Source organism: Staurois parvus, unplaced genomic scaffold, assembly GCF_062004578.1.
Source record: "Staurois parvus isolate SC_StPar_1 unplaced genomic scaffold, SC_StPar_1.0 ptg001396l, whole genome shotgun sequence".
In the NCBI taxonomy this organism is placed as follows: domain Eukaryota; kingdom Metazoa; phylum Chordata; class Amphibia; order Anura; family Ranidae; genus Staurois; species Staurois parvus.
Genome location: NW_028319192.1, coordinates 1177554 through 1204787, shown reverse-complemented (window position 1 = coordinate 1204787; position 27234 = coordinate 1177554). Strand labels below are relative to the sequence as shown.

Sequence of the window (27234 nt, the reverse complement as noted above, 5' to 3'; positions counted from 1 at the left end):
GCGTGATGACGTCATATCCCGTTTCCCTGCATTCATCATTTTTCCATGATTTCATCCCTCGGAGGTAATACATACAACATGGCATTGAAGGTTTGTAGGTCACATGACTCCGCATGGGATGGAATGAAGCACTTTGTAGGCGGTAATGCGCCAGTCAGCCGCCATTTGTTCTGTGTTCAGCCTGTAATCCCGGGTCACTTCCCTGAGCTGTGTTCCCCGTCCTGTATTCCTGGATTTCTCTCCCATAATCTTCCTTCTCTGTAATCTGCTGGCTGTGCCGGGTGGAGGGATATGTCTGTAGTGTCTCAGACCCAAGTCACTGAATGCCGTCTCAGGAGATGGGAGGCAGCGGTGTGGGACCTACATAGTTACATAGTTAGTCTGGCTGAAAAAAGACATCCATCTAGTTGTACCATTAATAATAAAAGTTATAATCCGACACCCACAGCTGATCCACCAGAAGGCAAAACCCAGCAAAGCACGATCCGATCTCCTCCTGCAGGGGAAACATTCCTCCCTGACCCCCCGAGAGGCAATCGGATATTCCCGGGATCAACTTTCCCTATAAATGTTATATCCAGTTATATTCTGTGTATCCAAGAAAGGATCCAGGACTTTCCTACAGCAACCCCCCCTTATGTATTATACATGGAGATCATATCCCCCTTATGTATTATACATGGAGATCATATCCCCCTTATGTATTATACATGGAGATCATATCCCCCCTTATGTATTATACATGGAGATCACATCCCCCCCTTATGTATTATACATGGAGATCATATCCCCCCCTTATGTATTATACATGGAGATCATATCCCCCCTTATGTATTATACATGGAGATCATATCCCCCTTATGTATTATACATGGAGATCATATCCCCCCCTTATGTATTATACATGGAGATCATATCCCCCCTTATGTATTATACATGGTGATCATATCCCCCCCTTATGTATTATACATGGAGATCATATCCCCCCTTATGTATTATACATGGTGATCATATCCCCCCCTTATGTATTATACATGGAGATCATATCCCCCCCTTATGTATTATACATGGAGATCATATCCCCCCTTATGTATTATACATGGAGATCATATCCCCCCCCCTTATGTATTATACATGGAGATCATATCCCCCCCTTATGTATTATACATGGAGATCATATCCCCCCTTATGTATTATACATGGAGATCATATCCCCCCTTTTGTATTATACATGGAGATCATATCCCCCCCCCCTTATGTATTATATATGGAGATCATATCCCCTTATGTATTATACATGGAGATCATATCCCCCCTTATGTATTATACATGGAGATCATATCCCCCCCCTTATGTATTATATATGGAGATCATATCCCCCCCCTTATGTATTATACATGGTGATCATATCCCCCCCTTATGTATTATACATGGAGATCATATCCCCCTTATGTATTATACATGGAGATCATATCCCCCCCTTATGTATTATACATGGAGATCATATCCCTCCTTATGTATTATACATGGTGATCATATCCCCCCCCTTATGTATTATACATGGAGATCATATCCCCCCTTATGTATTATACATGGAGATCATATCCCCCCTTATGTATTATACATGGAGATCATATCCCCCTTATGTATTATACATGGAGATCATATCCCCCTTATGTATTATACATGGAGATCATATCACCCCCCTTATGTATTATACATGGAGATCATATCCCCCCCTTATGTATTATACATGGAGATCATATCCCCCTTATGTATTATACATGGAGATCATATCCCCCTTATGTATTATACATGGAGATCATATCCCCCCCTTATGTATTATACATGGAGATCATATCCCCCTTATGTATTATACATGGAGATCATATCACCCCCCTTATGTATTATACATGGTGATCATATCACCCCCCTTATGTATTATACATGGTGATCATATCCCCCCTTATGTATTATACATGGAGATCATATCCCCCCTTATGTATTATACATGGAGATCATATCACCCCTTATGTATTATACATGGAGATCATATCCCCCCTTATGTATTATACATGGAGATCATATCCCCCCTTATGTATTATACATGGAGATCATATCCCCCCTTATGTATTATACATGGAGATCATATCCCCCCCCTTATGTATTATACATGGAGATCATTCCCCCCCCCCCTTATGTATTATACATGGAGATCATATCCCCCCTTATGTATTATACATGGAGATCATATCCCCCCTTATGTATTATACATGGAGATCATATCCCCCCTTATGTATTATACATGGTGATCATATCCCCCCTTATGTATTATACATGGAGATCATACCCCCCCCCCCCCCTTATGTATTATACATGGAGATCATATCCCCCTTATGTATTATACATAGAGATCACATCCCCCCCTTATGTATTATACATGGAGATCACATCCCCCCCATATGTATTATACATGGAGATCATATCCCCCTTATGTATTATACATGGAGATCATATCCCCCCTTATGTATTATACATGGAGATCATATCCCCCTTATGTATTATACATAGAGATCATATCCCCCTTATGTATTATACATGGTGATCATATCCCCCTTATGTATTATACATGGAGATCATATCCCCCCTTTATGTATTATACATGGAGATCATATCCCCCTTATGTATTATACACGGAGATCATATCCCCCCTTATGTATTATACACGGAGATCATATCCCCCCTTATGTATTATACATGGAGATCATATCCCCCCTTATGTATTATACATGGAGATCATATCCCCCTTATGTATTATACATGGAGATCATATCCCTCCTTATGTATTATACATGGAGATCATATCCCCCTTATGTATTATACATGGAGATCACATCCCCCCTTATGTATTATACATGGAGATCATATCCCCCCTTATGTATTATACGTGGTGATCATATCCCCCCCTTATGTATTATACATGGAGATCATATCCCCCCTTATGTATTATACATGGAGATCATATCCCCCCTTATGTATTATACATGGAGATCATATCCCCCCTTATGTATTATACATGGTGATCATATCCCCCCTTATGTATTATACATGGAGATCATATCACCCCTTATGTATTATACATGGTGATCATATCCCCCCCTTATGTATTATACATGGAGATCATATCCCCCCTTATGTATTATACATGGAGATCATATCCCCCCTTATGTATTATACATGGAGATCATATCCCCCCCCCTATGTATTATACATGGAGATCATATCCCCCCCCCTATGTATTATACATGGAGATCATATCCCCCCTTATGTATTATACATGGAGATCATATCCCCCCCTTATGTATTATACATGGAGATCATATCCCCCCCTTATGTATTTATACATGGAGATCATATCCCCCCTTATGTATTATACATGGAGATCATATCCCCCCTTATGTATTATACATGGAGATTTTGTTACGGGCCCAATAAAATCCATCTGAAGGTCTGACCAAGGCATACATATCCCCCTTTTCTGGAGAGGTGCTCTGTGAGTTGGTTTGGTGGGTTGAACTTGGGGACATATCAGGCAACCTTGGCAGTACGCCTTCACATCACGTAACATATGAGGCCAGTAGGCATAATCCGGCAGGATCTCGTACGTGATTTTCTCTCCGCGATGCCCGGAAGTAGGAGCATCATGGGCATGCTGTAGCATCAAACCTCTAAATTTAAGTGGGACGACCCATTGTTGGATACCACCCTTTGAGGTTCCTGTCAACAATCCCTGGTACAAAAAGAATTGGGATTTGGATTTCATTAAAATACGTAAATCCCCTTTCCCGGTACATATTTCCTGATTGAGGGGATCATGGTTGGGATCTTCTATATGTCTATAAAACAAGCCAATTATTGGGTCTTCTTTCTGGGCAGTAATTAAATCCTCACTAGGAGAATCGTGACTCCACTGTAACACGTTAGGATCACCAGCTGTTCTGGCCTGTTGCCTGGTGATAGCTTCAATCTGTACGGTACCTAAGAGATGATCTATGTCTAGTAATTCACCGGTGATTGCCCCTTCCTTGGCTAGAGAATCGGCCAAATCGTTCCCTTCTTTTTCGGCCCCTAGGACCTTGGAGTGGCCTCGGGTCTTCTTGAAGTGCAGGGTGATATCATTGGACCTCACTAGCTCATCGATGTGACAAAAGAGCTTACCATGTTTGACGGGTTTGTGATTACTCTTGGTCATGTTGTTTCGCTTCAACCTGGGGAAATACTCCACAAAACTATTCCTGACATAATTGGAATCGGTTATGATGGCACATTCTTTAATGTTGAACTCTATAGCCATCTCAACTGCTCTTAGGATTGCAGTGAGTTCAGCAACCTGACTGCTTTTTGGTCCAAGTTTGTATCCCACAGAAATCGGGGTGACACCTTGGGTCCAAACGATTCCAATACCTGCCACTAGTTGGAGCTGTTCCCCATCCTTGTGATGGAAATCACAACCATCTACATAAACGCACGGCAGCTGTTTACAGTATTCTTCATCATAAACCTTGTAGGGAGAGAACAGTTGTTCTTCCAGAAAGTCAGTGTCCGGGGCCCCCATAGCAGGCGTAGTTGTGGAACAATCATGGCGCTCAGCTAGGCCCTGGGCTACTGGACTTTCCTTGTTCTGTTTTATAATGAATTTCAAGAGGCCACCCTTGCAAAGACAAAGTCCAAGCACTGATGCGGCTATTAGACACATTTCCTCCCCTGATACGTTCACTCTTTAAATACTGTAAAGGCTGGTGTGCCGTTTCAACAATGATTCTCTCTCCCTGAATGTAACTGTGGAAATTCTGTAATGCCCACACGGTGGACAATAGAGCTTTTCGCAGTCACTGAATTTCATTTCTACCGGGGACAAAGTTTTACTGGCATAGGCAATCACCTTACTGACATTATCTTGTTTTTGGTAAAGAACAGAACTCATACTTACCTGCGTGAACCCTGTCTCTATATAGAAGTTTTTACCTCCCTCTGGATACACGAGACATGGGGCCTGTGTGAGACGTTCCTTCAACTCCTTCATGGCGTCTTCCTGTTTCTTACCCCGCGACCATTCCACATCTTTCTTTAGTAGGTGAAGCAACGGCTTGCTTATCTCGGCGTAATTATCGATGAATTTACACGAGTAATTTACCATACCTAGGAATGATCTCAATTCTTTAAGGTTAGTAGGGACTTTACAGTTTAGAACCGCCTCAACCCTCTTCTTTTGTGGGTTCAAACCTTCAGCGGTCACTTCGTGGCCTAGGGAATTTACCCTTGTGAGACACCATTGGGCTTTTTGTAAGGATAGTTTAGCCCCTGCTGCTTTTAGTTGGCCCAAAACGTGTCAAAGTTCCGTAATATGATTGGCCATATCAGGACTTTTGATCAGGATATCATCCACATATGCCAACGCTCGAGGGCATCTGGCATGGCCTTGTGCAAAACACGGCAAACTCATGTCCGGAATTTATAAATCCGAAAGGCATTCGCACCCAACAATACTGTCGGTTGCCAAAACTCACCTTGATGGTCCAATACCCCTGGGCACAGTCCAAGGCTGTAAAAACTCGGGATCCTTGGAGCTGAGCGAGACATTGGTCTATGTATGGGACAGGCCATCCTGACATGTAAACACGCTTGTTTAGCTGACGGAGGTCAGCGCACAAACGCCATTGTCCATTGGGTTTTAAAATACCCAGGATCGGGTGGATATAGGAGCTGTGGATGGGCTTAATTATACCCCTTTCATGTAACTTCCTGATAATCTCAGCTAGAGATTCATAGGAAGCTAATGGTAACCTATACTGTCTGACGAATACTGGTGGGGCATCTGGATCTGTTTGGATCCTGGCAATGTGTAGGTCAGTAGTCCCACAATCGTAAGAATCCTTGGCAAATATCTCTTGGAATTCAAGGAGAAGCTCTCGGAGCAATTGTCGGTCGAGATCATTGGACCACGCATCGGGGAGGGCTACCATCTCTTCGACTAACTCCTTGAATCCAGGAAAGCTTTCTGGCTGACCTATCTCATAGGCCTCTTCAAGTTTTGTGGTGAGGTCATTGGGCATGTGATGTGCGTTCTCCTGCCATCCAGGTCCCTTGGGGTACTCTTGTTCTTTGATTGGTTGATCAGACAATTGATGTCTCTTCAATTCTACAGGTACCATCTTTAGAATCGAAGGGATAAATGGACTCTACGGTGAAGATACCCTCTGGTAATGAATGGAACGATTGTTCAATTAATTGTTCCTCCGATAAATATTCATCGGGGATGAGTCCAATCACCTGGTTAGTGACTCCAAAAGTGTGATATTCTGTCTCTACCACTAGACCAATGAGGGTCTCCTTGGGTAAGACGATGTCCTGATTGGACAGATTATGTATGTAAATGTACATTGGGGACTGATGTGTGTTGACTAGGGGTGTGTGTGATGTTCAGTCCTTCCCCCTGCACTTTATGGGAGAGGCATACTAATGCATCTGACCCCTTCAGTTTATGTCCCTTTTTAACTTGGATGAGGAGTATGAAATTATTTATGCCCTTAGGAATTGTCATCCTCTGGGCTACCTGGACTTCAACAGGCTAAGGCATCTGTTGCTGGGATTTTAATGCTAAGTCCAGATTTTGGTATTTCTCGGGGTCCCCCTTTAGTCGACTCCATAAACAGTCATTAATTAGGTCGACTTGCATTGCAAAGCGATGTAACACATCATTGCCAAAATAAATTTTAGTCTGGGGATTATCCAAGACTAGGAACACATGGGTGGCTGTTTTATTCCCTATAGTGACGTTTAAGAGACACCTAGCTATTGAATTGTAATCATCAGAGTCATCAATGGAGTCTGAAATCCAATGACACTGAGGTGTGGAGAAACGGATCATTTCCATCTCGGTCAGGTGTTTTATCAGCCCATGGCTTACAAAGCTGTGTTCCTGTCTCAGATCTAGTTTGGCATATTTTGACCTATTAAGACCATTTATCTGGATGGGGATAAACAAATCACTGTTAACCCTTTCAATACCTGTCAAGAATTGGGCGTGATTCCCCCCTTTTCTTGGTTTATCCTCCTGATGAAAAGATATGGTAAGAATATCATCTTGGAGGGAAATATCTTTTATTTTATTTCTGGGAATTTTAAAAATGTGATCCTCATCACTTCTGGTCGGGTTATGGTCATCAGGTTGGATAACCGTGACATCAGGAAGTTGACTATTACTGAAATGGATTTCCAAGGAACCAGGCCTTTCTTCCACCAGGTGGCAGTGTTGCCGGGAATGGGGAGGGTTAAGTTTCCCATATTTAATCGGGGTATTTACCTGTGACCACAGTACTTGGTTCACACAGTCAACTATTGTGTTCAGCCTTTTCAGGACGTCTATCCCGATTATCATGTAGTGCTGGGAGAGATTGGCAATGATAATGGGGTGTCTAAGTTCCTTATTACCCAGTGTAACGGAACCGGAACCCAGACCGCACTGAGTTTTTCCGTTATAGCACAACTTCCCCTGTCCGAACACCATCCACGGACCACGCCCTTAAAATCCCTCAGGAAAAGACAGCACCCAGCTCTTCTTAAGACAGAAAGCCAACTACTTTTATTGTACACATAAAAACATGTTATATACAGAGGGCGGGGAAAGACAACCAGGGACAGGAAACACATCATCAGCCCACCCTGTCAGTGGGAAGGGCTACAGTATAGGCAGGAAACACCTCATCACCCCTCCCCATCCAACCAAGACACAGAACAATGGGATGCAGCCATGCGGCAAAGGACATTGACCAACCCCCACACCAATACACAAACAGTACATCCCATAATAGTTTGCTGGACAGGAAGGCACAGCACCATGGGGGGGAGCACATGGCAAACAAACAATGGACAGTGGACAATGGACAATGGACAACACACAAATACACAATACTGGGACATTCACATGTACACCCTGTACCCCTTAAACAGGCACAGGGTGGGTTAAACATAATGATTTGGGGAGATGATACAGGGGTCCCCCCACCCCCAAAAGTCGCTCCCGTCACACCCAGTTTATGTCTAAGCCAGGTGGTACCCATGACCTGTAATGCGTCTCCACCTACACCAATCAGTGAGCTGTCAAAGCTTTTACGTTTTGGCTTATTGGGCATGACATTCACCACTCTATTAATGTTCCTGTGACATGATGGTTGCTTGGGATCCAGTGTCTATTAGGCCGACAATGGAAAGATCACTGGCATCCTGCACTGTGGCATAATATCTCCCATCAGATTCAGTCAGCTCACACATGAAATTAGCGTGGTTGAAGATCTGTGGGCCCTTCAGTGACATGTGATTGGCTCTTATCTCACCGCATGTTGCAGACACATCACCCTTATCCTCCCTGGCGGGATTCTTGGACTGTTTCAAGACAGAAGCACAACTAGAAGTTGGCGTTCCGTCTGGCTTGTCAATCGCGACGACTTCCGATGCAGCGACTATATTAAGGGAAATAGATGGACACTGAAAAACAGGAGAAGAATTCATAACCAACAACTGGTCCCCCTTGGCCCGAGAACTAGATTGTCCATTAGTGGGCATGTCAGGGACGGGACATACATCTCCTGTCGTCTCATTCAGTGTTCTCCCCTGTTGGGTTAAGGCTTGGTTACTTATTAATTCTGGGACCCTTGGTTGGTCACAGGAGCTGCTCCTAAAAAAGGATTGGAAGAATGATTAGTGACAAGCCTGTCCATTTGTTCAGCCATTTTCCTGATCTGCGCCTCTATTTGTTCAATGCGCTTAGAGGAGGCATTCTGGAGATTCTCCCTTTTCCTGTACTTGCGGTTGTACTGCGGACGGGATTGGCTAGGAGACCCGGAGTCAGAACTGCTGCTCCGGTCCCGACACCATGGCCTTGCTCCCTGAGGTTTCTGGTTCTCCCCGTAATTGAGGGGAACCTAGGGTACTGTATCCACCCTTTGAGCTTGAGGGTGTTCCTGGTTTTGAGGGAATCTTTGGAAGTCAGGGTTCCTGTTGAAATTGGCATTCCTATTAAAATTGGGGTTCCTATTAAAATTGTTGTTTCTATAAAAATTTCTCTGTTGGTTCTGGCGAGGATCGTAGAACCTCCGAGGATACCATTGACCCCTTCGGTTCTCATCACTATACTGGGCATTTTCATACCTTTTTTATTCTTTTCACTTCCACTACCGTAATTCCTTGGCTCTTGTCTATCCTTCCTCACCCACTGGGTTTGAGGGGCATAGCTGGGGGCCTCCTTCACTTGCGGGGTTTGAGGGGCAAATCTAGGGGAACCATTGGGTTTACCCCCACGGACTACTTCCGCATATGATTTCTTCTCCGCCTGCAAATTTAGATTTGGAGGGGAAACGGTAGTGGCTGCCACTATCTTGGGACTATTCTTGGGCTTTCTTTTTATCCCGCCCTCACTGGACTGTTGGATTGAGAACAAATAGTCACTTTCTTTCACCAACCAATCAAGAGAGCGTCCCTTCCTGTAATCCTGGGCAAGTCCCAGGTAATGCTTCATAAAATAGAGTCTTGAATTCTGGCTGGTCAGGATTGGGATCCTTCTCAGCCAGGAAATATGCATTTCTGAGGACGGCCAGAAATTCTGCAGGGCTTTGGTTAGGACCACACTTTAAATTGTAGGCCGCAGCCTTGGCAGAGGTAACAGTTCTATAAGGCCCAAATTCCATGTGGCACCTATGTTTTACCTCCCTCCAGGACTGTTTGGAGAAGGCCTTCAAGGTATCAAAGAATTGTCGGTATTTCTCTTCAAATACCCATGGCAATAATCCAATTTTGATGCGGTCATCCCTAATGCCCAGAATTTCTAAGGTTTGTTCATATGTTTCCATATGTTCGGTAATCTCTAGGGACCCTTTCTTGGTGAAAATAGGAACGGTGTCTTTCAAAAACGTAATGACCTTTGGGGTGTCATATCTTTTGAATGACCCCCGGGACTTCCCTTCCTGCCTATATGAAGCCTCGTATTCTTCCTCTGCACGCTCTGGGGTATATCTTGGGAGCCTAGGGGGGGACCTATATTCTGTCTCTGCCTCACTATCAGGTACTTCACTGTGATATGGGTATTCCCGTTCATCAGCCTCCTGCTTAGCTGGGTTGGTCCGGTTCCGGACCCCAGCATTTACTTGGGCAGTTAACCTCACAATCTGCTCCTCCAGTGCTTTCTGCTCAGATCTTACAAAAGCAAGTTCTGATTGGTCATGCTTATCCCCGGGATGAACTTTAATTTCAACAGGAGATATCCTTCCTGATATAAAGAATTCCACTTCTTGTTTTAAATCTTGGTATTTCTTTATAAACTGTTTTTTAGTTCCTGAAAACATTCCTCATATAAACCCTGAGCACATTGAATGTCTCTGACCAAGCCAGCTTGATGTTCCTTGGATTCGTCTAGACGACCACATGTATGGCCAAGCTTCGCCCTCAAAGACTCAATTTCCTGATCTCTGTCTCTCAACAGGTGACGGGGTCCTGACAAGTCCTCCCTTAAAGCTGGCGTTTGCTGGGCGGCTTCACTGCTCAGAAACCATAACATGGGCCATGCTTCTAGGAGACGTCTGTCACGGCTTTTATTATTTTCTGCTTCAGAAAATACAAATAACAACCTGACAGCCCGACCTTCTGGTTAAACAGGTCCCCATATGTGCTCTGAGCTTGGACCTTCTCTTCTGCTAATTCCTCAATGCCGTCCCTTCTCTTCTGCTACTAATTCCTCAATGCCGTCCCTTCTCTTCTACTACTAATTCCTCAATGCCGTCCCTTCTCTTCTACTACTAATTCCTCAATGCCGTCCCTTCTCTTCTTCTACTAATTCCTCAATGCCGTCCCTTCTCTTCTGCTACTAATTCCTCAATGCCGTCCCTTCTCTTCTGCTAATTCCTCAATGCCGTCCCTTCTCTTCTACTACTAATTCCTCAATGCCGTCCCTTCTCTTCTACTACTAATTCCTCAATGCCGTCCCTTCTCTTCCGCTACTAATTCCTCAATGCCGTCCCTTCTCTTCTACTACTAATTCCTCAATGCCGTCCCTTCTCTTCCACTACTAATTCCTCAATGCCGTCCCTTCTCTTCTACTACTAATTCCTCAATGCCGTCCCTTCTCTTCTACTACTAATTCCTCAATGCCGTCCCTTCTCTTCTTCTACTAATTCCTCAATGCCGTCCCTTCTCTTCTGCTACTAATTCCTCAATGCCGTCCCTTCTCTTCTGCTAATTCCTCAATGCCGTCCCTTCTCTTCTACTACTAATTCCTCAATGCCGTCCCTTCTCTTCTACTACTAATTCCTCAATGCCGTCCCTTCTCTTCCGCTACTAATTCCTCAATGCCGTCCCTTCTCTTCTACTACTAATTCCTCAATGCCGTCCCTTCTCTTCCACTACTAATTCCTCAATGCCGTCCCTTCTCTTCTACTACTAATTCCTCAATGCCGTCCCTTCTCTTCTGCTACTAATTCCTCAATGCCGTCCCTTCTCTTCTACTACTAATTCCTCAATGCCGTCCCTTCTCTTCTACTACTAATTCCTCAATGCCGTCCCTTCTCTTCTGCTACTAATTCCTCAATGCCGTCCCTTCTCTTCTACTACTAATTCCTCAATGCCGTCCCTTCTCTTCTACTACTAATTCCTCAATGCCGTCCCTTCTCTTCTACTACTAATTCCTCAATGCCGTCCCTTCTCTTCTGCTACTAATTCCTCAATGCCGTCCCTTCTCTTCTGCTACTAATTCCTCAATGCCGTCCCTTCTCTTCTACTACTAATTCCTCAATGCCGTCCCTTCTCTTCTACTACTAATTCCTCAATGCCTTCCCTTCTCTTCTACTACTAATTCCTCAATGCCTTCCCTTCTCTTCTACTACTAATTCCTCAATGCCGTCCCTTCTCTTCTACCACTAATTCCTCAATGCCGTCCCTTCTCTTCTACTACTAATTCCTCAATGCCGTCCCTTCTCTTCTACTACTAATTCCTCAATGCCGTCCCTTCTCTTCTACTACTAATTCCTCAATGCCGTCCCTTCTCTTCTACTACTAATTCCTCAATGCCGTCCCTTCTCTTCTCCTACTAATTCCTCAATGCCGTCCCTTCTCTTCTGCTACTAATTCCTCAATGCTGTCCCTTCTCTTCTACTACTAATTCCTCAATGCCGTCCCTTCTCTTCTACTACTAATTCCTCAATGCCGTCCCTTCTCTTCTACTACTAATTCCTCAATGCCGTCCCTTCTCTTCTACTACTAATTCCTCAATGCCGTCCCTTCTCTTCTGCTACTAATTCCTCAATGCCGTCCCTTCTCTTCTGCTACTAATTCCTCAATGCCGTCCCTTCTCTTCTGCTACTAATTCCTCAATGCCGTCCCTTCTCTTCTACTACTAATTCCTCAATGCCGTCCCTTCTCTTCTACTACTAATTCCTCAATGCCGTCCCTTCTCTTCTACTACTAATTCCTCAATGCCGTCCCTTCTCTTCTCCTACTAATTCCTCAATGCCGTCCCTTCTCTTCTACTACTAATTCCTCAATGCCGTCCCTTCTCTTCTGCTACTAATTCCTCAATGCCGTCCCTTCTCTTCTGCTACTAATTCCTCAATGCCGTCCCTTCTCTTCTACTACTAATTCCTCAATGCCGTCCCTTCTCTTCTACTAATTCCTCAATGGTGTCCCTTCTCTTCTACTACTAATTCCTCAATGCCGTCCCTTCTCTTCTACTACTAATTCCTCAATGCCGTCCCTTCTCTTCTACTACTAATTCCTCAATGCCGTCCCTTCTCTTCTGCTACTAATTCCTCAATGCCTTCCCTTCTCTTCTACCACTAATTCCTCAATGCCGTCCCTTCTCTTCCGCTACTAATTCCTCAATGCCGTCCCTTCTCTTCTGCTACTAATTCCTCAATGCCGTCCCTTCTCTTCTACTACTAATTCCTCAATGCCGTCCCTTCTCTTCTGCTACTAATTCCTCAATGCCGTCCCTTCTCTTCTACTACTAATTCCTCAATGCCGTCCCTTCTCTTCTACTACTAATTCCTCAATGCCGTCCCTTCTCTTCTACTACTAATTCCTCAATGCCGTCCCTTCTCTTCTACTAATTCCTCAATGCCGTCCCTTCTCTTCTACTACTAATTCCTCAATGGTGTCCCTTCTCTTCTACTAATTCCTCAATGCCGTCCCTTCTCTTCTGCTACTAATTCCTCAATGCCGTCCCTTCTCTTCTACTACTAATTCCTCAATGCCGTCCCTTCTCTTCTACTAATTCCTCAATGGTGTCCCTTCTCTTCTACTACTAATTCCTCAATGCCGTCCCTTCTCTTCTACTACTAATTCCTCAATGCCGTCCCTTCTCTTCTACTACTAATTCCTCAATGCCGTCCCTTCTCTTCTACTACTAATTCCTCAATGCCGTCCCTTCTCTTCTACTACTAATTCCTCAATGGTGTCCCTTCTCTTCTACTAATTCCTCAATGCCGTCCCTTCTCTTCTGCTACTAATTCCTCAATGCCGTCCCTTCTCTTCTGCTACTAATTCCTCAATACCGTCCCTTCTCTTCTGCTACTAATTCCTCAATGGTGTCCCTTCTCTTCTACTACTAATTCCTCAATGGTGTCCCTTCTCTTCTACTACTAATTCCTCAATGCCGTCCCTTCTCTTCTACTACTAATTCCTCAATGCCGTCCCTTCTCTTCTACTACTAATTCCTCAATGCCGTCCCTTCTCTTCTACTACTAATTCCTCAATGCCGTCCCTTCTCTTCTGCTACTAATTCCTCAATACCGTCCCTTCTCTTCTGCTACTAATTCCTCAATGGTGTCCCTTCTCTTCTACTACTAATTCCTCAATGGTGTCCCTTCTCTTCTACTACTAATTCCTCAATGCCGTCCCTTCTCTTCTACTACTAATTCCTCAATGCCGTCCCTTCTCTTCTACTACTAATTCCTCAATGCCGTCCCTTCTCTTCTACTACTAATTCCTCAATGCCGTCCCTTCTCTTCTACTACTAATTCCTCAATGCCTTCCCTTCTCTTCTACTACTAATTCCTCAATGCCGTCCCTTCTCTTCTACTACTAATTCCTCAATGGTATCCCTTCTCTTCTGCTACTAATTCCTCAATGCCGTCCCTTCTCTTCTGCTACTAATTCCTCAATGCCGTCCCTTCTCTTCTGCTACTAATTCCTCAATGCCGTCCCTTCTCTTCTACTACTAATTCCTCAATGCCGTCCCTTCTCTTCTACTACTAATTCCTCAATGCCGTCCCTTCTCTTCTACTACTAATTCCTCAATGCCGTCCCTTCTCTTCTACTACTAATTCCTCAATGCCGTCCCTTCTCTTCTACTACTAATTCCTCAATGCCGTCCCTTCTCTTCTGCTACTAATTCCTCAATGCCGTCCCTTCTCTTCTACTACTAATTCCTCAATGCCGTCCCTTCTCTTCTACTACTAATTCCTCAATGCCGTCCCTTCTCTTCTACTACTAATTCCTCAATGCCGTCCCTTCTCTTCTGCTAATAATTCCTCAATGCTGTCCCCTAAATCCAATCTTTGGCGTAGATAATCTATTAGCGCACATTCTGTATACCTTTGCCAAGCATCGTGGGATTTTCTAGCTCTCTTCGGAGTTTCCTCCTCACCATTCTGAACGTCTCCCTTTTCCTCGCTATGCTTGGAATAGGCGGATCCGCGGTTACTGGATGCCATTTTTATACAGAATATATTTTTGACAATGTGTACAAGTATACAATCACCGGTGCGTTTTGTATTATGGTGCGATTTCTTTGTATCTCAGCAGTGCCTCCAAATTTATCCTGTGGTGGTTTATGTAAAAATTTATTCTAAGTACGTAGGGCGTGTCATCTCCCTTAATAAAATATCGTAGTGCCTCCAGCCGCTAAAATACGGCAAATATTTAATGAACCAATAATTTGGACATCTTAATAATATACCTGAGTCCTTTTCACCAATATGATTTCGTACCATAGAAACAAAAATTGCCTTTTTGATAAATAAATAAATTTATGTACAAAATGAATATATACAGTTGCAAGAAAAAGTATGTGAACCCCTTGGGATTACGTGGAGTTTTGCATGAATTGGGCATAAAATGTGCTCTGAACGTCATCTAAGTAACAACAATAGAAGAACACAGTCTGCTGAACATAATACTACACAAACATTAGATGTTGCCATGGTTTAATTGCACATAACATGTAAACATTCACAGAGCAGGGAGGAAAAAGTATGTGAGGCCCTAGCTTAATGACTTCTCCCAGAGCTAATTGGAGCCAGGAGTGAGCCAACCTTGACTCCAATCAGTGTGATGATATTGGATGTGTTGCTGACAGCTGTCCTGCCCTTAAAAAACGCACACCTGTTTTGGGTTTACTGGTTTCAAGAAGCACTGTCTGATGTGAACCATGCCTCGCAGAAAAGAGCTCTCAGAAGACCTACGATCAACAATTGTTGACTTGCATGAAGCTGGAAAGGGTTACAAAAGTATCTCCAAAAGCCTTGATGTTCATGTGTCCACGGTAAGACAGACTGTCTACAAATGGAGAAAGTTTAGCACTGTTGCTACTCTACCTAGGCGTGGTCGTCCTGTAAAAATGACTGCAAGACCACAGTGCAGAATGCTGCATGAGGTAAAGAAGAATCCCAGAGTGTCAGCTAAAGACCTACAGAAATCTCTGGCACATGATAACATTTTTGTTGACACATCTACAATAAGGAAAACATTAAACAAGAATGGAGTACATGGGAGGACACCACGGAGGAAGCCATTGCTGTCCAAAAGGAATATTGCAGCACGTTTGAAGTTTGCAAAAGAGCACCTGGATGTTCCACAGCACTACTGGCAAAATATACTGTGGACAGATGAAACCAAGATTGAGTTGTTTGGGAAGAACACACAACACTACGTGTGGAGAAAAAAAGGCACAGCACACCAACATCAAAACCTCATCCCCACTGAAAAACATGGCGGAGGGAGCATCATGGTTTGGGGCTGCTTTGCTGCCTCAGGGCCTGGGCGGATTGCTGTCATTGATGGGAAAATAAATTCCAGAGTTTATCAAGACATTTTGCAGGAAAACGTAGGACCATCTGTCCGCCAACTGAAGCTCCGCAGAGGATGGGTGATGCAACAGGACAATGACCCAAAGCATACAAGTAATTCAACAAAACAATGGCTGCAACAGCACAGAATATGCCTTCTGGAGTGGCCCAGTCAGAGTCCTGACCTCAACCAGATTGAAATGCTGTGGCATGACCTTAAGAGAGCGATTCACACCAGACATCCCAAGAATATTGCTACACTGAAACAGTTTTGTGAAGAGGAGTGGTCCAAAATTACTCCAGATCGTTGTGCAGGTCTGATCTGCAACTACAGGAAACGTTTGGTTGAGGTTATTGCTACCAAAGGAGGGTCAACCAGTTATTAAGTCCAAAGGTTCACATACTTTTTCCTCCCTGCACTGTGAATGTTTACATGTTATGTGCAATTAAACCATGGCAACATCTAATGTTTGTGTAGTATTATGTTCAGCAGACTGTGTTCTTCTATTGTTGTGACTTAGATGACGTTCAGAGCACATTTTATGCCCAATTCATGCAAAACTCCACGTAATCCCAAGGGGTTCACATACTTTTTCTTGCAACTGTATATTAATAGAAACGCAGAATCCTGGTGATGAATGTATACTTGTACATACAATCAGACATATGATCGGTAATTTCTATGTTATCACACAATAGATGATTATATATTAATAGAAACGCAGAATCCTGGTGATGAATGTATACTTGTACATACAATCAGACATATGATCGGTAATTTCTATGTTATCACACAATAGATGATTACAGATGACGGGAAATATAGAAAAAACAAATTTCGGTGTAAGTTGTCACCTTATAGTGCCTCAAATGATTTCTCATATTCCGTGGCCATAGGAATAGAAAGTATTCTGTGATAACTCGCACTACAACAAAACTACAAATCAGTAAATCTGCAATATATACTCTCAATACCAAATCAAACAATTATTAGTGATCATTACGTATGTATGACCTTAATATTCCTAAACACACAATAAATTTTATAATCTTAGAAAATTGGAAATAACCAAAGAAAATGATACTCTAGCAGTCTCAGCACTCCCAGAATCTTGAGTTTGAGGTTTCCCCAGTGGGGTGCAGTTGGGCCTTCAAATGGTCCTGAAGACACAATGGCAGCTGGAAGTCCTTCAGCAAGATGGCCACAGGTAACAAGTGAGGGATGGTGCAGTAGGTGTTAGTAATAGGATACATGAGATATATTGGACGTTGGAGGAGTCTTGATTGTAGTGTTTAGGGTAGAGTGTAGCTATAATGAGTAAAGTAGATCAGAAGGAGGAGTTCAGTCTAGTCATAGACGTGTTGATAGAAGTCTAGATCACAAGTGTCATAGAAGAAGTTCAGAGGTTCGGAAGTTTAGCAGAAGATTTGAAGTGTCTAAGTCTTGAAGTCCTTGAAGTGTTGAAGTCTGAGGTGTTTGGCACTTTTATACCATACAATCCTTTGTTTCAAGGGACCCTCCCACCAGGCTTGTTGATTGGCCGGTGGAGAATTGTGCGTACCTAGAGACATTCCTCACCTATCCACTGGGGACAGTCAGGTATCACAAATATTGGTGTCTTAATGATGAGTCATAATTTGATGGAAACCAAAATGTCTTTAGGTATGAAATATATACGTCCTATTGAAGTCTATGTGATCTCACTACTAATTCACTTCATTGAGTGGGATGCAATACCTAACCTTCTGAAAGATATTTTCCCTTGATAAAGTGTCAGTAATCTGCCTTTTGATCAGGTCTCTGTTGGTATCAAACTTTATATTTCCAATGTCCCGGCTCTCAGCGCAAGGGTCACATGACTGGGAAACCCTTTATTGACCTGCCCTATGGTGTAGGAATTGGGGGGAATAGACCGGACAGGAATTAATCCTCAGGATTCAATAGCTATTGTGACATTTCCAGGAGTCTGTTTGTTCATCACACTTTCCAAGGTATTGTGTGAGCTTTCAGACAATCAGGTTTGGTTCCCCACTTCCAGACCTCGTATATGTTCACCTGCAGACCTCCCAGTAGTGGTGGGACACCGTATAATGAAGTCTCCTGGCTTCCCATAGACAATGGGACTTGTTTAGATGACATACACCTGCAAGGTCTTAGAATGACCACAATCACATCCCACCGTTGTCTTTTCTGGGACTTTGTTTCATCACCTGTAGAAGGTCACATAGTGATCTTGCGTCGGGAACACGTTCTTCCACTCATTGTGTGTGTGTGTGTGGTAATCTCTGGAAATATCCCATGAAATTCCCCCGAGAATGTTACCCCTGACAGTCAGCCGGGATTCACAATTTTGGGATAATATCATTTTCTTCATAACCATTCTCCCAAAAGTCACTACAGTAGGAGGTCGGAGGAGCCATTTCCTAGTTCCCTTGAGGGTGGACTTGTAAGCTCCTCAGAGACCAAGCTGCCTGATGTGGGCGGAGTCCTGGTTTGGGGGAGCCAATCAGCTCCTGTCTAGTAATCCTCTTTGTCTTTGTATTTTAGTCCATGGCCGGGAGATGAGGAAAACCTCCAAGGATTGTCTCACTTTGTCTCCAGACTGGAAAGTAGAAGATGAGGACATCACACAGTATAGTCCAGGAGAAAACCCGGCTCCCTCCAATGTCCATCCGGCACCACCCAGTGTAGATGGACCATCGGATTCCTCGTATCCTGAGGAACCTCAGACTGTGCGGGACCGGGCCGGCCTTCCAACAGGGAAGAGGTTCTCCTGTCCTGAGTGTGGGAAATGTTTCCAATTTAAATCCAATCTTAATCAGCATATAAAATCTCACACGGGGGAGAAGTCGTATTCCTGCCCTGAGTGCGGGAAATGTTTCCAATATAAATCCCGTCTTAATGTGCATATAAGATGTCACACGGGAGAGAAGCCGTATTCCTGTCCTGAGTGCGGGAAATGTTTCCAATATAAATCCCGTCTTAATGTGCATATCAGATCTCACACGGGAGAGAAGCCGTATTCCTGTCCTGAGTGCGGGAAATGTTTCCAATATAAATTCCATCTTAATAGGCATGAAAGAGCTCACATGGGAGAGAAGCCATATTCCTGTCCTGAGTGCGGGAAATGTTTCCAATATAAATCCCGTCTTAATAAGCATGAAAGAGCTCACACGGGAGAGAAGCCGTATTCCTGTCCTGAATGCGGGAAATGTTTCCAATATAAATCCCGTCTTAATGTGCATATCAGATCTCACACGGGAGAGAAGCCGTATTCCTGTTCTGAGTGCGAGAAATGTTTCCAATATAAATCCAATCTTATTGAGCATATAAGATCTCACACGGGAGAGAAGCCGTATTCCTGTTCTGAGTGCGGGAAATGTTTTTCAAAGAAGTCCTATCATCACTCACATCAAAGATCTCACACGGGGGAGAAGCCGTATTCCTGTCCTGAGTGCGGGAAATGTTTTTCAAAGAAGTCCTATCTTCACTCGCATCAAAGATCTCACACGGGGGAGAAGCCGTATTTCTGTCCTGAGTGCGGGAAATGTTTTTCACAGAAGTCCCATCTTCACTCACATCAAAGATCTCACACGGGGGAGAAGCCGTATTCCTGTCTTGAGTGCGGAAAATGTTTCCAATATAAATCCAATCTTATTGAGCATATAAGATCTCACACGGGAGAGAAGCCGTATTCCTGTTCTGAGTGCGGGAAATGTTTTTCAAAGAAGTCCTATCATCACTCACATCAAAGATCTCACACGGGGGAGAAGCCGTATTCCTGTCCTGAGTGCGGGAAATGTTTTTCAAAGAAGTCCTATCTTCACTCGCATCAAAGATCTCACACGGGGGAGAAGCCGTATTTCTGTCCTGAGTGCGGGAAATGTTTTTCACAGAAGTCCCATCTTCACTCACATCAAAGATCTCACACGGGGGAGAAGCCGTATTCCTGTCTTGAGTGCGGAAAATGTTTCCAATATAAATCCAATCTTATTGAGCATATAAGATCTCACACGGGAGAGAAGCCGTATTCCTGTTCTGAGTGCGGGAAATGTTTTTCAAAGAAGTCCTATCATCACTCACATCAAAGATCTCACACGGGGGAGAAGCCGTATTCCTGTCCTGAGTGCGGGAAATGTTTTTCAAAGAAGTCCTATCTTCACTCGCATCAAAGATCTCACACGGGGGAGAAGCCGTATTTCTGTCCTGAGTGCGGGAAATGTTTTTCACAGAAGTCCCATCTTCACTCACATCAAATATCTCACACGGGGGAGAAGCCGTATTCCTGTCTTGAGTGCGGAAAATGTTTCCAATATAAATCCAAACTTATTGAGCATATAAGATCTCACACGGGGGAGAAGCCGTATTCCTGTTCTGACTGCGGGAAATGTTTTGTAGAAAAATCAACACTTATCATACATCAGAGGTCTCACAGGGGGGAGAAGCCACATTCCTGTCCTGAGTGTGGAAAATGTTTTTCAAAGAAGTCCTATCTTCACACACATCAAAGATCTCACACGGGGGAGAAGCCGTATTCCTGTCCTGAGTGCGAGAAATGTTTTTCAACGAAGTCCAATCTTCACAAACATCAGAGATCTCACACGGGGGAGAAGCCATGTTCCTGTCCTGAGTGCGGGAAATGTTTTTCAGCGAAGTCCTCTCTTTACAAACATCAAAGATCTCACACGGGGAAGAAGCCGTATTCCTGTCCTGAGTGCGGGAAATGTTTCCAATATAAATCTGATCTTAATATGCATGAAAGATCTCACACGGGGGAGAAGCCGTATTCCTGTTCTGAGTGCGGGAAATGTTTCCAATCGAAATCTAAACTTAATGTGCATATAAGATCTCACACGGGGGAGAAGCCGTATTCCTGTTCTGAGTGCGGGAAATGTTTCCAATCTAAATCTAAACTTAATGTGCATAAAAGATCTCACACGGGGGAGAAGCCGCATTCCTGTTCTGAGTGCGGGAAATGTTTCCAATCTAAATCTAAACTAAATGTGCATATAAGATCTCACACGGGGGAGAAGCCGTATTCCTGTTCTGAGTGCGGGAAATGTTTTGTAGAAAAATCAATACTTATCAAACATCAGAGGTCTCACACAGGGGAGAAGCCATATTCCTGTCCTGAGTGCGGGAAATGTTTTGCAGGAAAATCAGCACTTATCATACATCAGATGTCTCACACAGGGGAGAAGCCACATTCCTGTCCTGAGTGTGGGAAATGTTTCCAATCTAAATCTCAACTTAATGTGCATAAAAGATCTCACATGGGGGAGAAGCCGTATTCCTGTTCTGAGTGCGGGAAATGTTTTGTAGCAAAATCAACACTTCTCATACATCACAGGTCTCACACGGGGGAGAAGCCATATTCCTGTCCTGACTGTGGGAAATGTTTTTCCTATAAGTTCTATCTTTCCAGACATCAGAGATCTCACACTGGAGAGAAGCCGTATTCCTGTCCTGAGTGCGGGAAATGTTTTTCACAGAATTCCTATCTTCACATGCATCAGAGGTCTCACACGGGGGAGAAGCCACATTTTTGTCCTGAGTGCGGGAAATGTTTCCAATATAAATCTCAACTTAATGTGCATAAAAGATCTCACACGGGGGAGAAGCCGTATTCCTGTCCTGAGTGTGGGAAATGTTTTTCCTATAAGTTCTATCTTTCCACACATCAGAGATCTCACACGGGGGAAAAGCCGTATTCCTGTCCTGAGTGCGGGAAATGTTTCCAATATAAATCTCAACTTAATGTGCATAAAAGATCTCACACGGGGGAGAAGCCGTATTCCTGTCCTGAGTGAGGGAAATGTTTTTCCTATAAGTTCTATCTTTCCACACATCAGAGATCTCACACGGGGGAGAAGCCACTTTCCTGTCCAGAGTGAGGGAAATGTTCCTCACTGAAGTCCTGTCTTCCTGTACATCAGGAATTATATCGTGGTAGACAGATCAGACCGGGGTCAGTCCTTATTGGGGGACGGAATGGGGAAAGATGGGGGGAGGGCTATGGCAGATGGTAAGAAGGTTCCCATGTTACAAACAACCAGTGGAATTGGTACCATTTGTATGAGAATAAAAAATACACAAAATCCGTGTGAACAAGGTATCAGTGAATGAAGGTGTCAATGAATGAAGGAGGTATCAGTGAATGAAGGAAGTATCAGTGATTGGACAAGGTGTCAGTGAATGAAGGAGGTGTCAGTGAATGAACAAGGTGTCAGTGAATGAAGGAGGTGTCAGTGAATGGAGGAGGTGTCAGTGAATGGACAAGGTGTCAGTGAATGAAGGAGGTGTCAGTGAATGAAGGAGGTGTCAGTGAATGGAAGTGTTTTTTCCCCAATGCCAGAAGTCTGCCCAGCACAATAGGTGAGTTGGAAGGTTTGGTGAATGAAGAGAACTAGGATTGAATTGGTATTGCTGAATCTTGGCTTCATTCCTCACATGACTGGGCCATTCATATTCCTGGCTAGGTTCTCTTTCGGAGAGACGGGGGAAATAGGAAAGGGGGTGGAGTCTGTCTGGAATAGGAAATGGGGTGGGGTCTGCCTGTAATAGGAAAGGGGGTGGAGTCTGCCTGTAATAGGAAAGGGGTGGAGTCTGTCTCTATGTGAGAAGTGATCTCAGCGAGTGTGAGAGGACCTAGTTGATGGAGGCTGAAGTATTATGTGTGATGTGTGATGAGGCTGAAGTATTATGGGTGGAGCTGCACTTGGGGGGCGGTACTACAAAGGTCATCATTGGAGTTTGTTATAGGCCTTCCAGTGTTAATGAGGAGGGGGAGACTCAGCTCCTCCCACAGATGGAAAGGGCGGGGACAATGATAATAATGAGGGATGGTAACTACCCGGAAACTGACTGGAGTATTGGGACTGCAGGAACAGTTAAAGGGCAAAAATGTATAAACCTACTACAGGACAATTGTATGGTTCAGTTCATAGAGGCCCCAACTAGGAATGATGCTCTGCCGGACCTGTGTCATAGAGGCCCCAACTAGGAATGATGCTCTGCTGGACCTGTGTCATAGAGGCCCCAACTAGGAATGATGCTCTGCCGGACCTGTGTCATAGAGGCCCCAACTAGGAATCATGCTCTGCTGGACCTGGTCATAGAGGCCCCAGCTAGGAATGATGCTCTGCTGGACCTGGTCATAGAGGCCCCAGCTAGGAATGATGCTCTGCTAGACCTGTGTCATAGAGGCCCCAACTAGGAATGATGCTCTATAATATAAAAGATGCGGCGCTATATCACAAGTAATGAAAAGAAAATGGAAATTATCCAAGGTGTCAATATAGTGATCATAGGTGATTAATGTGATCCTGAACAATAAGCAGAGTAACATGCAGTGCAAAAACAGTCTTTGTGGTAATTTCTCTCCTTCAAAGTGCTGATTCCATGCGGTGAGCGTGAAAAAGGATAAGACTGTGCACTCACCAGATGCACAGCGTAACTGCGCATTTAGAGATGAATTATCTCTGAAAGATCCACTGGTAGTTCTTTAAGGTCAGGTCAAATCAGATATTCCTCCACCCGCTGGATGTTGATGATAATCCACAGTCTCTCTCAAAGATGGCTCTACAGGTGATATGTGACTCACCAAGGGCCACAAAGAAAGGAGACCAATAGCGTGATAACGTTTTAAAAGATTTTATTCTAAGCAGTATACATGGGTGGGGATAAATGAACAAAACAAACACTGACCATGAGGTGGATTAACAACGATGGTCAGTGTTTGTTTTGTTCATTTATCCCCACCCATGTATACTGCTTAGAATAAAATCTTTTAAAACGTTATCACGCTATTGGTCTCCTTTCTTTGTGGCCCTTGGTGAGTCACATATCACCTGTAGAGCCATCTTTGAGAGAGACTGTGGATTATCATCAACATCCAGCGGGTGGAGGAATATCTGATTTGACCTGACCTTAAAGAACTACCAGTGGATCTTTCAGAGATAATTCATCTCTAAATGCGCAGTTACGCTGTGCATCTGGTGAGTGCACAGTCTTATCCTTTTTCACGCTCACCGCATGGAATCAGCACTTTGAAGGAGAGAAATTACCACAAAGACTGTTTTTGCACTGCATGTTACTCTGCTTATTGTTCAGGATCACATTAATCACCTATGATCACTATATTGACACCTTGGATAATTTCCATTTTCTTTTCATTACTTGTGATATAGCGCCGCATCTTTTATATTATATGCTTTTGTAAGGTTTATTGGTATCCTTTTTGATGCTGTGGCTGCTTTAGTTTTTCTAGCGCTCGCAACTTTTTTTACATTTGCATTAGGATATATACCATTTATATTGCTGAGCAGCTTGATTTTTTCTGCTTACCTACATTATGGCAGATATTTTTGAGATTCGGTCCATGAGAAAGGATATACCTGATGATGTGTTTATTATTGATCATGATACAGAAGACCTTAGGGGTCTGTTTATGCATTTACATAATCTAACGTCAGCAGAAATCAGGACACTTTGGAACATCTCCTTCCTTGAAAGATACATTAAGGAGGGCATGGTCCCACGCTCACTCAGATGGGAAGTGTCCCCAGAGACTGACGATATAAATGGTACTGTGGAATGGTACCAATTTTTTAACTCAACTGGGTTGGATTTACTCAAATTTTTGATTTTGAGAAAGAAGAAAAAACTGACCCATCTCGATATAGAGATCAATAAAATACGTGAAAAACTGTTGCCTTATAAAGATAAGGAGGAATATAAGACCGAATCTAACAAACTAAAAGTATTCATGGATAATTTAGATCAAGAACAAAGAATTAAGAAACGCAAAAAATATGCGAGGGATCATAAAGACTATTCTGAAAGTCAAGTTTTTAAATGGCAAACTAGAAAAGAGAAAGTATCTAATACTTCACAGTATAATCATACTGTTCCTCCACAAACTCCAAAGCCATATGGAGCCAATCAATCTCTCCCACAACAGGGACATCATAGAACACCTAAAAGACCCTATAACAACCATGGGTATAATATACCTACTGATAATAGATATACACCCCTTTACCCCTTTCCCGACCAGAATGTTGGGTATAGAGACTATGGGGATACCCCAAACAAGGACATGGGAATAGAAATCATAAGGGTCCCACTAAGTATGCACGTGATTCTCAGAATAGACCATATCAAAATTACACAAATAATTATCAGAGACCTAATATCCAGCATTTTCAACCAAGAAATAATGGTAGGACACCGCAGAGATCCAACAATAATGGAAGGAACCCTGGATACAGACCGCACGGTCAACAATATAATAATATTAATTACATGCAACCTCCCCCAAATGATCCTAATTACCATCACACTGGATGGAGAGATAACAACTATGCACCAGCCCATTTTTTAGAGGAGGACAGGGTCCGCAAAAGAAGTATCCAACCAGAGGAAAGAGAGGAGGCAAGAGGGTCAACAAACCCAAAAAAACGGAAAATGTAAAAGGGAAAGGGATTTTCAATTTGAGTGATACTACATTATCACCTCAAGAATTGAATCTACTAGATAGGGGTTTGAAGTTTGCACCTGAAAATAAACTTAACAAATTTCAAACCTATATTGATGTGCAAAAATTTGTAAGGCAGATATCTCTTAAAAAATATTTTATGAACAATCCCGTAGAACGTAATTATTCCAAAGAGACATTTAATTCAAATCTTAGGAATGCTTCGTTATATAATCCTCCTCCACAATCCCAAAATCATGTGAACATATTTAAAGATATGGTATTAAAGGATCTCGCTGCGATTAAAATTAAGGATAACTACAAATATGATAATACAAGAATGGCTATAGATTCCCTGTTGAAGAAAAAGGATCTAGTCATACGTCCGGCTGATAAGGGTGGAGGTGTAGTAGTATTGAACAAAAAGGATTATATACAAGAGGTATACAATATATTGAGTGATAACAATACATATCATCTGTTACGGAGTGACCCTTTAAAACAGTATAAGAAATCTCTTAAATCTCTCATTAAACAGGGATTTGATGATCATATTTTAAATAAAAAAGAGAGAGATTTTTTATGCCCCACCTGTCCAAGATTGCCTATTATGTATATACTCCCTAAGATGCATAAAAGCCTTACACATCCTCCGGGGAGACCAATCATTAGTGGGATAGGCTCTCTATGTTCAAAAGTAGGGCAATATATAGACCATTTTTTACAGCCTTTAGTTACTAAAACTCCTTCCTACCTTAGGGACACTAAACAGGTCCTTCAAGACATTAAGAATTTAACCACAGAACCTTCCACATTTTTGGTGACGGCAGATGTCGCATCATTATATTCGAATATTAAACATGATGACGGTATGCAAGCGGTTGAATTTTATTTGAAGGATCTTAATGAAATGCCTGCCTCACAGAAAGTTTTTATTCTGGATCTTTTACAGTTCGCAATGACCAAAAACTACTTTTGGTTTGACGGTAAATTTTATCTACAGACCACTGGTGTTGCGATGGGAGCGAAGTTCGCTCCCAGCCTGGCCAATTTGTTTATGGCCAGGTGGGAAGAAGATATCATTTATTCCCGCGACTGGCCTGAGTTATATTTTTATAGAAGGTACATTGATGATATCCTATTAATTTGGAAAGGGGACGAACAGGCACTTATTAACTTTTTTATTACTTTGAATAATAACACACAAAATATTAAATTGACTTATGAATATAGCACAGTGAGTATCAACTTTTTAGATTTAACATTAATAAATTATGAAGGGTCCATTATCACTAAATCTTTTTTTAAGCAAACGGACCGTAATGGCTATATTCCGGTCGATAGCTGCCACCATCCGGCATGGCTCTCTAACATTCCTAAGGGCCAGTTTTTGAGGATCCGTCGTAACTGTACAAATCTTGAAACGTATTTTGCCCAAGCAGATATATTAAAAGAGAGATTCATTGAAAAAGGTTATGATGAATCCTCACTCACATGCACTTTAACATCGGTTGCTAATATGAATAGAGATTTGATGTTTAGTAATAATATGGGACAGCAATCTGCTAAGGTTTGTCCGTTTGTCACAACTTTTTCGTCCCAGTACAAAAGTGTCACAAAGATTATTAGAAATAATTGGAAAATTC

At 43.0% G+C, this 27234-nt stretch overlaps 1 protein-coding gene across 1 annotated transcript in view; it reads left to right on the top strand.

The window, feature by feature from the left end:
- LOC149436240 (uncharacterized) overlaps positions 1-22202 on the top strand; it is a 117728-nt gene extending 95526 nt beyond the window's left edge. Inside the window, 1 exon segment of the mRNA XM_089661842.1 lies at positions 18561-22202. Coding sequence (XP_089517968.1) covers positions 18561-21920 — 3360 coding nt within the window. The 3' untranslated portion in view covers positions 21921-22202.
- Positions 22203-27234: the final 5032 nt, after the last annotated feature.